At 39.0% G+C, this 16,061-nt stretch overlaps 1 protein-coding gene across 2 annotated transcripts in view; it reads right to left on the minus strand.

The window, feature by feature from the left end:
• The window catches only part of itsn1 (intersectin 1 (SH3 domain protein)), a 72,919-nt gene that overhangs the window by 34,381 nt on the left and 22,477 nt on the right, over window positions 1-16,061 (minus strand). For both annotated transcript variants that reach the window (XM_036563396.1, XM_036563397.1), the window contains exons 4-16: window positions 11,390-11,453; window positions 10,596-10,756; window positions 9,659-9,847; window positions 9,256-9,346; window positions 9,072-9,181; window positions 7,381-7,444; window positions 6,921-7,058; window positions 6,129-6,241; window positions 5,280-5,542; window positions 3,871-4,020; window positions 3,582-3,722; window positions 3,150-3,237; window positions 958-1,097 (exon numbers count right to left, since the gene is read on the minus strand). In XM_036563396.1, coding sequence (XP_036419289.1) covers window positions 958-1,097; window positions 3,150-3,237; window positions 3,582-3,722; window positions 3,871-4,020; window positions 5,280-5,542; window positions 6,129-6,241; window positions 6,921-7,058; window positions 7,381-7,444; window positions 9,072-9,181; window positions 9,256-9,346; window positions 9,659-9,847; window positions 10,596-10,756; window positions 11,390-11,453 — 1,712 coding nt within the window. The remainder of the gene's footprint in view (window positions 1-957; window positions 1,098-3,149; window positions 3,238-3,581; window positions 3,723-3,870; window positions 4,021-5,279; window positions 5,543-6,128; window positions 6,242-6,920; window positions 7,059-7,380; window positions 7,445-9,071; window positions 9,182-9,255; window positions 9,347-9,658; window positions 9,848-10,595; window positions 10,757-11,389; window positions 11,454-16,061) is intronic.

A 16,061-nucleotide genomic window follows, 5' to 3' on the forward strand; every position in this document is an offset into this window, starting at 1 on the left:
GGCCTAAGGGTTGTCAAATTCTGCCATTCATCTTGCCAGTAAAGAGGATATTGCAGGCTTTTTGTAAACTTCCAGGGACACTGTCTAGGTGCAGGTATCAGCAGACTTATGACATCACGGCACAAAACAAAATGCGAGTTCCAATAAACAAATAATTAAATAAATAAAAACTTTCTTTACAGACAAACGAAGAACATATTTCAATGGAAGTAACACGATTTATGTCCAAATGTGCAAATTTTGGCATGACTATTCACCACAATATTTACTTATTGGCTTTTTTTTATATATATATGTTTGCAGCCACCCATCCTTGCATGATTTGACATGATACCAATGAGCGCTTCGATGACACCACAGAATGCAGCTCCAAAATCCGTGAGACCTGAGGCCATGGGGTTGGAGTCCAGAAATTTAGATAGGGCATTACTATGACTTGTACTTTGTGAGATTTTGCTGTTAAAGAAATTTGTCAACTAAAAACTGACAACCACATTTAACAGTTCTCAATCAACTACCAGCAATCCTATGAGTCAGTAAAGCACTGTTTAACTAAAATGACTGAATGATTGATTATATCAGCCAATCTTACATTACTGGAATTGTCAGCTCCTTAAAACTGGTATCATTAATTATATTTTCATATCGGTCAGGTCCGAGTCTGTACTCTGGCTTGGGAGATTACATGAATTTGTGAACATTTTTTTGAGGAGGCAAACACCTTTAAAACTACGAAGTGGGAGAAATCTGTATTTGGTATTTGGAGAACACTGTTTCTCATCCCTCTCCCCCACACACACAGGAACGCAGAACAGAAAGAATTTTAAATAAGCAAACACAGTTAAACTCTGCTCTGTGTGACCTTGGAGGCCTGTCTGTCTGTGAGTGTGTGTATCTATCTTCTTATCTATCTATTTGTATACACGATTGAGTTTTGTGAGAGTGTTTGGTCAGCACCTTCAGCTGTGTGTTGAACGCATCTATCTCTAGCAGCTTGGAGCGAGTCTCTTTCTCCACGGCGTCCAGTTGCTCACGGAGCTCCTGCCTGGTTGCTTCCTTCATCTCCACGGCTCTCTGCAAGCTGGACAGTGAGTCCCCTATACACACAAGCAAATCAAGCTGCCATTGAGACCTTTATCATAATTCAGACTGAAATTGTTCTGATTAAGTTTAAGAACTTTGCTGTAATAACCTGCTTGGCCAAATCCATGCTCTAAACATTGTGCCTTTGCAACTAAGCTTTCAATGTTATTGGTTAAATGAAGTAAAGTACAGGCTCTCATCCTTCACCTAAAACCTTCTTCTTTATCAAATTTAAAACACAAATCATTCACCTTCAGTGTTATATGTTTAGAGTAAATTAAGATTGGTAGAATATTTTTATTCTGCACATGCAGTGGAGTTGCCCAAACCTTTGACAGTTTTACAGATATATTTTTGGTATATCACACATGCATATTCTGTTCTTTTTTTTTCCACAAAAAAAGTTTGACTTTTTACCACTGATGCTAAAAAAATTTAAACCAGTAATTCTGCCATCACTAAAAAGTGGAGCTAGGAGAGGACATTTCAGAAGGCCTTTGGGATGGTGCACTTGAGAACATCCATAAATCTTCTATTTGTGCAAAGCATGGTCTCATGCAATGTAAAATAATACATCGCTTTCATTTCACTAAAGTCGGACTCTCCAAGATCTACCAAAATATAGATCCTACATGTGATAGATGTCATCAAGCTCCAGCGACACACGTACGTACATTTTGGTCCTGTCCCTCTTTGTATCCATATTGGACAGAAATATTCAAATCATTTGAAGATATAATGGGGAACTCTATTGAGCCCAATGCCATGATTGCCTTGTTTGGTGTGATTGCTTCATCAGTATCCCTTTCATCTTTGGAGGCTGGTTTTGTATCTTTTGTCACTCTTCTTGCTAGGCGATTAATATTATTAAATGGAAATCTCCTATACCTCCCTCTCACACATCATGGATTAAAGAAGTCCTCTGTGTTGTGAAACTGGAGAAAATGAGATGCATAAAAAATGGTTCCTTACAGAAATTTCATAAAATCTGGAATCCGTTTCTTAAATATGTAGAAAATTGGTCGAAAACTTGTCCTCTCTTCCTTGATGGGCTACTTATTGATCGCTCTTTCATATGTAGACACTGTTGAAACATGTAAAGGTAGTACTTGAGACCTATCTATTGATGTAAAATGTTACTATTTTATTTATTTATGTATTTATTTACTCATTATTTTTCCTTAGTTCTTTATTCCTCTTATTGTTTTCTTTGTGATTTTTTAGTCTGTGCTCAATCACATTTTCAATCTGTTTATTATCTCCTTTTTTTAATTGTCCTTTGTATTAGCCTCAAAAGTTCAATAAAATAAATATTCCAAAAAGAAATTCTCCACCACATAAACACCCATCTTAGTGTACTGTTTTACTCTACTTAACTGTTTTAGCAGTGTAGGATAAAATAAGGGTTTCTTTTTTTATGTACTTAAACAGCTGCAATACATAATCATATTTTTGAAATCTTAAGCTGTCATCATTTTGGCATCAAACCTTAAAACATACTGTATCATATTTTCTAATAATACTATATCCTACACAACACAGGAAACAATGATGACAGTGACAGGCCGTTTGGTTAACCACAATGTGGAGGTGGCCAAACGCAGCCAGTGTAAAACTTCATCTTCAGCACTAAATAATGGTTATGCTATCCTGGAAACCCACAATGCGGTCAAGGTGACAATGCCTCTATTTCACTTCTCATTTTTCATTTAAAAGTGCTTAAAAGTTTGCAGCAACTCAGTAATTATCCAGTTTTGTTCCAATCATAAACATACATTACTATATGTAATATATAATGGATACTACTTGTAAACACTACCAATATATTTGTATTTTGATCTTATAAAAGTGCATTGTGTTACTGTTAGTTGCTTATTCTTTTCTGATCCTTGTAACATCTGTGACATTTAACATATTGGGCCCTGTGATCTGTGCTTTGGAAAAAAAAAGTTAATGGTTTTAGATTACGGCATGTTTTGTTTTAGGTCAAGATTAATATGAAGTTAAATTAAACAGCAGATAAAGCAACCTCTGAGAAAATAAGGGGAGATAAAAATGTGTCTTACTATGCAGGCTGTTCTGCTGCACTTGCTTCAGCTGATCATTCAAACACTGTTTATCAGGAATGAGTCTACCCAACCACTGCTGAGACTCCTACAGAGGGGCAAGAGAGAGAGATAGAGAGAGAGGAGTGAGAGAGATAAGATAAAGAGAGAGAGAAAGAGAGAGAAGGGGGGGGGGGTTGAAGAAAAAGAAATGAAAAAAAAGAAAAAAGAAAGGAGGGACAAAAACAGAGCACACAAAGAGAGAAATCAATAGGAGTGAGAATTAAAGGCCTCAGTCTGGCAGCATGAGTGAAAAAGTGAAAATAAATACAAAGTGTGCATTACAAACAGTCACGCAAAACCAAAATGGTCAAAGTGGTAATAAAAAGCTGCTGCTGAATGTCTAAGTTGTTCTAGGCATTGTACGTGGTACAGCTCTGCGGGGTGAAATACCTGTAGCTGCTGTTGCAGTGTGGTGATCTCAGCGATGCGGAGTTCACGCGTCTTATTGGTGCTCTCAATCTCTTGCCTCTGAGTGGACAGACGAAAACGGATGTCCTGCAGCTTCCCCTCCAGCTGAGACTTCTTATCATTCTATGAAAAGAGAGAGCAAGAGAGCAATGTGCTTAATTCTCAATTCCCTATGATCCAAACATTCAAAAGAATACAAGATTAGAATCAACTGCGCAGACAGGATGAGATTCTATGGTAAGTAAGAGTGTGCATGTGTGTGTGAGCTTACCAGAGCCTCAAGTTCAAACTCGAGGGTCTTCTTGCGTGCTTTGAGCAAAACGATGTTCTCCTGCTCTCGGTTCCTCTGGGTCAGCAGCTCCTGCCTGCGGTTCCTCTCCCACTCCAATTGCCGCTGTCGCTCCAGCTCCCGCTTAGCTGCCTGAAAACATACACAAAGAAACAGGTTAAAGGAATAGTTCAGCTTTTCACCTTTTAAATCGGTCCAACTAAAAAACTATTTATCAAGTTAAAAACTAGTAGCAAGCAGCTGCCTACTCTGCACACCGGGACCATAACCCTTTCAGAGCAAGACACAGGCTCTGGATTAAAAATCAATCAAGGCATCCTGTCTTAAAAATGTATTCAAGTGTTTTCTTTAAAGCATTTAGTCACCAGTAAATAAGCTCTCTCGCATGTATACCTCTTTGTTTCATGTTTTGTTGTAGCACCGTTCTGACAATTGTGTGCCTGTGTCTGTCAGTCTGCCAAAGTAGAGTTTACAAAGACTAGAATTATGCCAGTGGAGTCATGCTAATTGGTGACTCCTAGCTTCCACAGACAAAGCTTCTGCTCATGCTTAGTATTCTGGAGAATTAGTGATGATATCAGTATCGATTGGGTTGGTGTAGGCAGAAAGTAAATCATTTTGTCTTCATGTCACATCAAGGATTCTCCAGTGTGTCTTAATATATTGCAGTACATACAATTATTGTAAATTGCAGCAGAATATTTGTAATATGGTATTCTGTCCATATCATGGAAGCCCTACAGCCACTCCAGCTCAGTCTTAGCAGCCGGTCACACAGTCATAAACACATGCAAACACATACACATACAATGCGCGCTCACATACGCACGCACCTCCCTTCTTTTGCCCAACTAATGTGCCTAATTCTCAGTGACAACCGCCCTATAATAGAATGCACACCTCAAATTTTTTATCAAAAGCAAATCATGCAGCTACACATACACGCTTCTTTCCAGCGACAGTCTAAAGGTTCAGAATCTTACTTTTCCATAATGTAAAAACTAGCACTCTACAACTTTGTAGTTTGTAAAATTTGTAAAATTACAAATTTGTAATTTTGTCAATATTTGTGAAATCAGTGATTTGATTAGTTTTACACTTTTGTGAAATGTCAAATGTGTCCAGAATTATGAACAGAGCTGTAGATGACTCAATAATGACTGAGAAAGCTGTATAACATCAAGAATAAAAATATAATAATAATTAACATATCTGAAAAGTGGTGCTCAAATCTAAAGATAGTGATAGATAAATAGATTGGTGTTTAATTTACAAGTATATACATTAAAATTATATATCAGTATAATATTTCACTCCATACTGTTTATTACTGATTATTACGATGATTCTACATTTGAATAGCAATGTGTCCCCACATTTTCACCACGCACCTCTCTCCTCTCAATCTCTTTGCGCCGCTCTTCCTCCCGCTGTCTCTCCAGCTCCCTCTGCTTCTCAAGTTGCTTCTCCAATTCTTGCTGTCGTCGGCGCTCCTGTTCTTGCCGCTCGCGCTCCTTGCGCTCCTGCTCCTCCCGTTCCAGTGCCGCCAGTCGCTCCTGCTCCTTACGTTGCTGCTCCAACAGGGCCTGCCGCCGCTTCTCCAGCTCCAGATTGCCTCGTTCAAAGTTCTCTCGCTTCTTGTCTTCAAAGGTGACTGCAGAGCAGAGAGCGATAGGGTAAGAGAAGGGCAAAAAGGAAGAAAAGAGGAGGTGCGAAGGGCTGCAGATTTTTGGACCACAAAGTTCAGCCAACTAGGTTTTGGTGAAAAAAGCAGAAATTAATTTTACTGAACCTTCGTTAGAGATTAAGGATCAACTGTGATAGATAAACAAGCAGACAGACAGAAAGGACGTGAGATGAATGTTTTTAGTGTGCATATAGTTGGAGAGTTGGCAAAAAGACAAAAACCCTTGCACTGAGAGGGACAAAGCTGACATTTGGGCAATAGCCTCAAGCAATGTCACCCACAGTCTGCTGAATAAAGATGAAGTTAAATGCTATTACTTATCAAATATAACTAATATTGCTCACTTTTCACCAGTTCAATGTCATTTCATCCTTATACCCTCATATTTAGGAAACTCGAAGTCTACTATATTCAGTATTACTGTTCTCTATTCTGTAGGGCTGTCGGTAACAGAAAATAAAATGCTTATAAATTAGGGACTCAGCACTGGGGCGGCTAATGGAACATAAAGAGGCAGAAAACGACAATGCATCGTTTATTTCTTCACCCCAACCTGGAAGCTTTTTCTCCGCCTCTTTCTCCTCTTCTTCTGCAGACTCTTCCTGGACCCGCTGATCTGTAGGGTGCATGCTGGTCATAGAGACTCCACTGCCAGAGCGCACCCTCCTACACACAGACACACATCAATTTAGACAGCCCAGAGCATATAACACGTTGTAATAATGAAAACTATAAATGATCTTACGGCTCACAGCACAGTACAGGTCATGGCAACAAAGCAACCAGCACAGATTTATATATTTATTTTTATATGAATTTAACTGGTAGGGGCCAGTGGGCATCAAAGAGGTGTTCCAGCCTAAAACTAGCTTTTAATAACATATTTGTTATGCAGAAATCAACAATGCAACTTTTTTTGCGTTTTAATTTTCAGGATTAGACTTTAATACCCAGTCAAAAACACATCATATCACCATTAGGAATTTCCCTCAAAAGAATGAAATTCTGACTGTAAGCATGGCCACGCTTCTTTTTGCATTAGCTTGTGCACTAACAAATAAATACATTTCAAACAGCCCAGTCTGAGTCTTTAAACAAGAAAATCTCGCTCTACAGACTACTGTGGCACAGCTGTAGGGGGCGGGCAAGTATGTTTACATAAGTTAAAGGATCCTTTAAGGAAATGAGCACTGAAATTAGCATGCTAATGGTTCTCACCTATGGTTAGACACATCAGCATTTTTTGTCAGAATACTCTTTCAAAAATATGAAAACAAAATCTGATGCGGTTGGATGTGTTAATGAATGTGACCTTATAGCACTCAGTGCAGGTGGGTACTCTGACCTGAAGGTAGGTGGCAGAAGGTCAGGGGGCAGGAGAGGAGGGAGAGGCAGGCCAGACATGGCCATGTCAATTAAGTGCATGGCCAGAATAAACTCCTCAGCTGTCAGCTTTCCGTCCTGGTCTATGTCTGACAGGTTCCTAAGGCAACCACACCAAACAGAGCATCAGTGAGGGGAAGACAAACCTCAAATGTAAAGAAGTAAAAGCTTCATCTGATATAAGATGCCTTGTCAGAACTCCTTTCTCAAGCCATAATGAAGCAAAACAGTAATACTATGACATTCAAAAATATTAATAATACAATGGGACTCTGTATGATAGCTACAATTAAGTCACGAGACTTATCATAACTAAATACAGATTGTTACTATTCATGTGAAAGATAAAATACTTGTGTTTGTGTATAGTCACTGAAATGTTTCTGATGAAGAAAAAAAAAAATCCATAGTAATATCCTCACCAGATGGTGGCCAGCTGGGCTTGTGGTAGACTGGACTGCATAAGAATAGTTCTAGCCTGGGGCCCTGAGACAGAGAGAAGAGAGAAAGAGGAGCTGAAAATGCTGACACCAGATTCTTAGGATCCACTTCACTTTATTGACTCATCAGAAGGGTTGCAGTAAGATCAGTACTACGTACAAAGGCACGCTCACACTCAGACACAGCCTCCTAGCACACAATTACAAGAGTTCAAACTGGGTTTTAGCGAAGTATAAAAAAGCATATACCATAATGACAATGCCAAATATGAATTGAATGCTATGTAACAGGGATCCTTAAAATTATGGTCCACAGACATGTTTGTGCTGGATCATTATAGGAATGTGTGTTAGCACGTGAAAAGAGTAAGGTGAGTTTAACAGACAAAAAACATGTAACTCAGATGTAAATGTAAATAAACTTTTCAAAATTTACACAGCTATATTAGAGCCATCTGTACGTCTTGCTGGAGACTTTTTGGTAGCTGAATGTCCTCTATAGCCAGATATACACTGAGCGATTTTAGAAATTTTGTTCTTTTATGACAACTCACACTAAAGTTTGAGTAGACCATTGCGTACAGACAAAGCTTTATATGTTTTCACTGTGCGAAAAAAGTTTGGTTCGACCAACATGCTACATGAAACGCAGCCTCTACAGGCAGCTATATCTAATGAACAATGTCCAAAAAAGCTGTTTAATTCAGAACAACACGCCACAACCAAGAACTGAGCAAACACATTGTGCACTGAAACTAAAACCTGGTGGTACAAGGGAAGGACAATACAGACTCTCTACAATCAATTTTACAAAGACAATTTGGGAAAAAAAAAACAAAAAAAAACAACACCACACACAAAAACAACAACAAAAAAATGTTAAATGTTATAACTTTACTCAAACAGAGTCAAGTCAGCATATACAGACTTCCGTACCACAAATGCTGACCTTTTTGCTTCTGTTTTGTCAGCCAGCATGTCTCCACCGAAGTGGTTGCAGCTGTGTTTTTGTGTGTTTAAAAACAGGCGAAAATCACACAGTGTATGCCTGGCAGGAATATGCCCAGGCAGAAGGTTTAAAGTGACCAACAACTGTATCCGAATGCCAAGTCATATCCAACACTTCACTGTGCGACCAGACCCTCCTTCACTGCCAGCTCCAGCAGATGCCAGTCGTTTGTTGATTTGCGCTGTAGCATACACTACGCTTACATCACATGGTATCAGGTGGTACAGGATGTTGTTATTGGTGCATTTTTCTGAGTATGAGTAAATGTGCAATACTGGTATTGATGCATCCTTAGTAAAACATCACATTTTTAAAGGTCTTTATTAAGCTGTCAGAATGTATGAATATGCTTATGTAGGACATACCACTGTCAGTTTTACAACAGAAGAGTGTAACCTATTCCCACTATTAAACCTCCAACCAACCAAACCACATGAAACAATGGTGCCGATATGACTCACAAGGGAAGGGTGGAAGAGCTAGTAGAAACTAATATAAATTAGTATAATTTTTAAAAAATGTTATTAATCATTTTTGGGTTCCAGTTTTATTTGGGTCCTCTGGTCACATCATTTGACGTCTACTTCCTCAAATCAGGCTCTAGACCCACAATAAAGCGGGTTAGTACTCAGAAACCCTCTTAAAGCCAGTGGAGGTGTTGTACCTGTAAGATGGCCACTCATCATCTTGTCATGGCTGTTGAAGAGTTGGCGATACTTTAGCCGTGAGGACTGGGGCACAGCCCAATCAGTGGGCACGGGGGCTGCGGGGGCACTGCAGGGAGACAGAAACAGGATATTTAGAGAATGTATGTGTCACTGTGTGTTCATGTGTGACCGGAGACTCACCTAGGTGTCTCAAAAGACTGTCCCTTGGGCAGCTTGGCACTGGAGCGGTTGAAAGAAGAGCTTTTGTTGAGAGCTGTGGCTGACAGAGGAGCTGAGAGAGAGAGAGAGAGAGAGAGAGAGAGAGAGAGAGAGAGAGAGAGAGAGAGAGAGAGAGAGAGACGGTTAATTCTCTTTGACTGTTTGCAAGAGTACTGATGAATAAAAGCTAACTTGGTCACCAGGACCATAATCTCACTGATGTACTGACAGCTGAGCCCTTGCTAAAAATGAATGGAAGCTCACAAGGAGTCTATTAGGAATAAATCAAGGAGATCATGGTCACCACTTGCTTCCATTTATATTCAGTGTCAACTTTGGTGGCATTTGAGTGGAGTTTCAACCATGGTCTCCACCAAGCTCTTACCAGGGTGTGAAAATCCTGATATGGGTTGTATCATCGAAGGGGCTCCATTGGCCATTGGAGGCACAGGAGGGGTCACTGACGACACCAGTGGGGGTGACATGCCCACACCCGGCACTCCAGGAGGAAGAGGCGGGAGGGGCATGGGCGGCACCGCTGGTAAACCCGTCATGGCTCCCATACTGGGCATTCCTATAGACAGCAAAGACAGAAGCTTTGGTTTATAGGAATGATGGTTCCAAACACTACAACAATCTGGTAACACTGGTGTTTTTTGGGTACTGGTGTTTTTATGAGAATCTTGCCCAAGGACTCTTACTGGTATGGCATGGTGTGTTCACAAGAACAGGGAATTAAACCCCAGTCTGTCACATGGAGGGCATTAATGTCACCCACCCTGCTATACCAAACTTGAGTTAGATAATGAAGGTTTGAAGCACTACTGAGCAAAAAAAAGGGTCTTCACAAATTGTTTCTTTAAAGTATGCATTGGAAGACGTCCGTATCAAATTTAAAGGAATAGTTTAGTAGTTTAGTAACAATCAATTACACCTTAACCTAAATGTTGCCAATTAGCTGAGACATTTTAGTCTCCAGAGTTAGTTTTGTACTGGAGCTACAATCAAAGCTTATACCTCTCACGTACCATCCCAAAAAATCTGACACAGAATGATATATCTACAAAAATGGGCAAAAGTATGTTGCATGGCTAAAAACAGCAGGAGCACGCATCTTGAAGCATTGTGCTTTTGTGCACTTTTACATTTCTAGACCCTACATGTCAGAAACTACATAAGCGAGTCTATTTGAGACTACTTAATCACTCAATGTTGTTTCAATCAAGTGTGTGATCATTTAGGCATGCAGTTTCCACAAATCGTAAATGGTGGGGTTAAAAAAAATAATAATAATCTTTTGCGTTCATTCACTCCGCATTTACCAAAAGCACTGGGAGGCGGTAAGGAGAGGGGGGGCTGCTTCATGGAGGGGGGCAAAGTGGGGGGCAGCGGGTGACCCTGCAACTTCAGCTTGATCAGCTTCATGGCTATGGAGAACTCGTGCATGTCCATCTTCCCATCGTTGTTCAGGTCGGCCAAAGCCCTACGGGACAGCAGTCACACCTTTTAATGGCATTCAAACAAACCTGCTTCAACAAACCTGACCCTGTCTTTAAGTGATAAAAGTGGACATAGAACTTTGAGACACATAAACTATCAGGATCTCTTAAGAACTACTAGAGTCTACAAAAGACAAGTTTTTGAAGTGGATTTATGCACTGGAAGTATTATTGCATAAAAAATTGAATACTTGTTCCCTTCACTGTATCAACAGAGAAGTAGTTTAGATTTACATTTTATTTAATTAAAACTGGTGTAGTTTTCTTTTTACTATCCTTCATAATAAAGTCATGAGTCCATTTAGAAAGGCAATGTTCAATCAGAGCTTTTAAGAGCAGCTGAACAAAATGTTAATCATCATCAGTGAGCAAACCCTTGTTACATTAGATTAAAAACAAAAAATTGCTCCCTTTCTCATATACCAGTACTCTATAGGAATTCATCTAATATATGCTATGTAGTGTGCTACATGTCAAAGGAGGAGACATGTTACACTACAGCGACACTACAGAAACTACAGTTGTCTTTAACACACCTCCTGCCAGTGAAGACCAGGTTAAATTAATCTGGATTATGAACTATTCTGAATAATCAGTCAGATTACAGAGGCTCATACCATATCTGGGCCAGAACAGGGGCAGGTAAGCCTGACTGCAGAAAGAAATTCTTGGCCTGATCACCTGCAAAGGGAAAGGGAGACAGGCATGATTAAGAAGGTTACAGTGTATTACAAGACAACGCACTAAACAGAAGTCACAAAGGCAATAGTATTAAACAGATAACTGTATAGAACAAGATGTGCTTAATTTCTGTCTCGCAGACACAGAAAACTAAAAGGCTTGCATTACATTACTCGGTGAGGTGCCATTACAGCTTTTGAGTGATTCACTGTGTGTGCAGAGTCAGACGACCACATATAACTTGTGCGTTGTTATAAACATGCCTTGGCGTCAGGACTGGACTTTGCTTCAAGCTATCCACCCACCAAAGCTTGTGCAAGAACAGAGAGAGGAGCCTGCTTCACGTTAGACTTTTACGCATTTATTCATGGTTTTGTTTTATTTTTTTCATGTGTGAGAAAAGTTTTTCCAGATACTTCCAAAATGTATTTTCATGAATCCACCAAGACAAATACAAACTAGAACGATACATTCTAGAGAATTTTTTTTTTGGAAGACAATGTGCAGTGAAACTACATTGCAATATATCATTTCGTAAGACTTAGCATGTCACATCTTTAGCCACTGCAAAAGAATCGTATTGTAGTTCAAGTATCATAACATCATATTGTGGGTTTTGTAGCAAAGCCCATCCATAGTCATTGTATAACTAGGGCTGAGTATCAAAATTCAATATTTTGGTACTGACCAAATTACTTCAATATCGAAAAGGATCAAAAAAATTCTGTCATTCAACACCAAACTTCAATATTAGTCCATTCAAATTAGTCACTCCTACACAGATGCTTGCTGCAAAATGTAGACTGCTGACTGTCTAAATTACATTTTGTAAGCAGGTTATTAACGTCAGTGCCTTTCGATTAGTCAGCACTTACACAGTTAACGATTTACAGTCAGTAAATACACCCAATTTCAGCATCTCACACCCACTTCGGTGCTGTAATTAAAAAGAAAACGCACGGTACAGGAATCTATAAAGATACCCATATATATATATATATATATATATATATATATATATATATATATATATATATATATATATATATATATATATACACACACACACACACACGCACACACACACACATATATATGTATATATAAAAATATGTTTCAACTGGTCGTTTTAAAATGCGACGCTATACACTACTAAGCTGGACTATTTTGCTGAAGCTAATCAAAACAGGCAGGTTAGAAATGACAACAATGAATGTGCCACCATACCAAAGTTAGCGGTATCAGACAGCAAAAACTCTACAACTGTCTATCTAACCAGTTAAGATTTGAAATACTTCTGTGGTTATTTGAAAAATACATCCCTGTATTCAGTATAAAGTCATCTGTGCTTTTTTCTGTTCCATAAGTTTCATATTTCTCTTAAAGGGAAGCTGAGGAAGAAGGCCCCTGAGCAGGCAGAGTGAAGCAAGTTTCACTTCTCCACAACCATGAGATGAGGCTGCCAGGGGTCAGAGTCAAGTCAAGGTGTGAAAACTCCAAAAGACGTGTGAAAAATTACTGCCACACGTGTGAAAGTTGTATGCCTCACACACAAACCAGACTCAAGAGGAGAAAGTGTGTACGTCTAAGAGTGCAAAGGTAGATCAGGCCGTCTTTGATCTCTGCATTCAGTTCAGGAAGACACTCACAGAGTAACTCAACTAATACATCACCTTCATTTATAAAATGCCTTTTAGATTATAAACTTAAGTTTCAGAATTTTGAAAAATTTAAAACAAAGTTATGACAAATTGAAAAAGAAAAAAAAGACACTGACCACGTACACTTTTTCACAAAAAGAACTGCTAATGTTTTAAGTCTCCTATTGAAGCACATGCTTACATGACTCTCAGGTGGATCTGAGCTCATCAGAGGCATTTGCACAAACTTGGGGAGTCCATGCTAGCTTGAGTGCATACCATCATTAAAGCAAAATTTCAGAAATTTTAAAATTCATGTAAATATTTCAATCCTACTTTTTGCTGGAAATAAAAAAAAACAAAATGAAAGCACTTTCACTAGCGGTTTTAGATTTTGGACTACATAAAAACCAGTCAATACTGGTTACATACAATTAAATACAATTTACTTTCTAATCTCTTTTAACCTTTCTGTCTGTATTTTACAGATACAGCAAATACAAACAACAAATTTCTGCTGTGCTTAGAAAAGAACTGAAAACCCACTGATGCAAAACAGCATCCGCTTATATTAAGTACAAGGAAGATAAAATTATTGTCCTTGGAAACTGAGCATATGCTACAAACATGGTAGACACAAATTTGGCCTTGTAATGCTTAAGTCTTCTTTGAATTAGAAAAAAAGGGTAATGTAATGCTTTTAGCTCAAATTTGTACTGTTAGCACATCCGAATTTACCAAAAAATAAATAACTGCTAAATTGTTCCATGATTTCGGGCAAATGGCTTTTCAAGACAAAGTAACACAAAGTTTTTATAAGGGTGTGCAATCTATTTAACAACCCTGTCCCCCACACACCCCTCCCTTACAAGCTCTCCATCCCACTCATGACAACAGGATGTGTCCTCGTCCCGGGTCTGTCTGCTCTCTCCCCCACAGACACACACACAAGAAAGCTTTTATATGCTTCCAGCCAGAAACAGCCTCTCTCTCTCTCAGCCCGGCTGACCGTGGGCCCGCAGCCATACAGCCCTGCTCTAGCCAACACAAAGAAGGCCTATCCACTGCCAGGGATCACCCGGTGGGTCAAAAATAGCTAGATCAGGAAAAGACCCGTTAAGAGGTGCTTACACTGATAGAGGCAACAGCATTATGATGGAACAGTGCAATTACAGTTTTTTTTTTTTATCTACTTTTATTTATCTCTGACATAAAAACTAAGTATAAATGGAAAAGTAAAAAGAGGAAGATATAAATGCCATATAAATAATAAGCATGCATTACATTCAATAAAATATGTATGCATGTAATTTAAATCTTCAGTCAAGGAATCATAATGTCTTTTTGCATCCACATCAACTTCATGGCATAGTCCTATCGATCCATACATTTCTTAGTTGGAGAGCAGTGGGCGTGTCTACTAGTTTCATCCAACCTGGACAAAAGGCTAGTTTAACTTGGCTGAGGCACGCTGAGCAAAAGTTTAAAACATCTGAACTTTGTATGACCCTCCGCTCCATGTACCAGTCCACACAGCCAAAACCCGTGTCTGTACCGCACATCCCATTGAAAATAACACACTTAAAAGAGCACCTGTGAATTATACGCATTCAGTATGAAAGCAGCTGCGTTCAAACAGTAGAGCATATTACGCAAAAACATCCGCATCTGAACCGCAAGGAGCCCGCCTGTGAAAAGTTTTGAAAGGCGGAGGAGGAGTGGAGCAGATCTTTATAAGCAATTTTATGGACAGGAAGCTTGACACACACGTCACACTAAAAGCATAGACTAAAGAAACTAGCACTTATTGCACCTCCTTTTGGAGAAGAGAAAGTCCCCCGTAAGCCACATCAGCAAGTGCCTTGAAAACCACAACTAGCAAAGAGACACATCATCATATTTCTACATTAAAGTAAATTAGCTACAGTGGTGATGGTACTCGTTGTCTACTTCTCTAGCTTTTTAAGCAAACCTCCATGCGCCAGTGAAAAAATGTATATATTTGAGCTAAGCATTTTTAATCACAAATGCAAGCAAAACTGCCCTCCTGTCCAGCAAAGTGTTAGCTCTCTGGTTCAGCACATGGTGACAATCAAAAATCTGAAGAAGTTTTTGAGGTGGTCAAAAGCCATTACATTTTGATAAAAGATAAAGTTTTCTTTCAAATTACATGACATGATAAAGTATATTCAATATGACCAGGGAAACAAACTAACAAAGTAACAAAAGTCCATTTTGATTTCAGGTTGATTCCAAAACTACAAATTTGCACAATCAAGTCTGTCCAAAATAAAACTGAAAGTCATCATTTCTGAAAGGCTTAAAGAAAAGTTTTGACATTACAACTAAATGCATAGTTCGCACAGTGACGGAACAAGTCAGATAAAATTTTTAAAAACCTGAATTTATCAGCCACATCCAAACAAGCTCCAATATCTGGAGCATGTTCAAAAAATTCTGCCTGTCTTACAGTATCACTGCCCTGTCACGTTGTGCCAAATTGTGGCCTATATTTGCACTGTGCAAAGCTTTACATAATCTTTTACATAATTGCTGTTTTAGAAAATGCAAGCGGGGGGAGGTTCATATTGGAAGTCAGCAGCAGACGCCAGTATTTATTTACAACAGGAAGCACCACAGCTGAGCTGGATTAAGAGGCCAAGATACTGTAATGTTTTTACAGTAAATTTTATAGTTGATTTAAGAACAGCTTTTTGTTATTCTCTAAAATAGTGATTAGGATTTGTGACGGAAAAGGTGGTCCGTGGTCAGCGTAAAAGATCTCTTTGTACATGGAGCAAGTGCGGGCCAGTGAACAGGAAGCTGTGCGTTTTCAGCAGATCAACGGTCAGGATGTTCATTTTCATCAAGAGGGGAAACTGGATGAGTTTAGAAAACTAGAGAAAAAGAGAGAGTTTGAAATGCTGTTGGGATGAACTCCCCAAGTTGCTTTAATTTTGGCCATTTT

Source organism: Colossoma macropomum, unplaced genomic scaffold (genome assembly GCF_904425465.1).
Source record: "Colossoma macropomum unplaced genomic scaffold, Colossoma_macropomum, whole genome shotgun sequence".
NCBI lineage: Eukaryota > Metazoa > Chordata > Actinopteri > Characiformes > Serrasalmidae > Colossoma > Colossoma macropomum.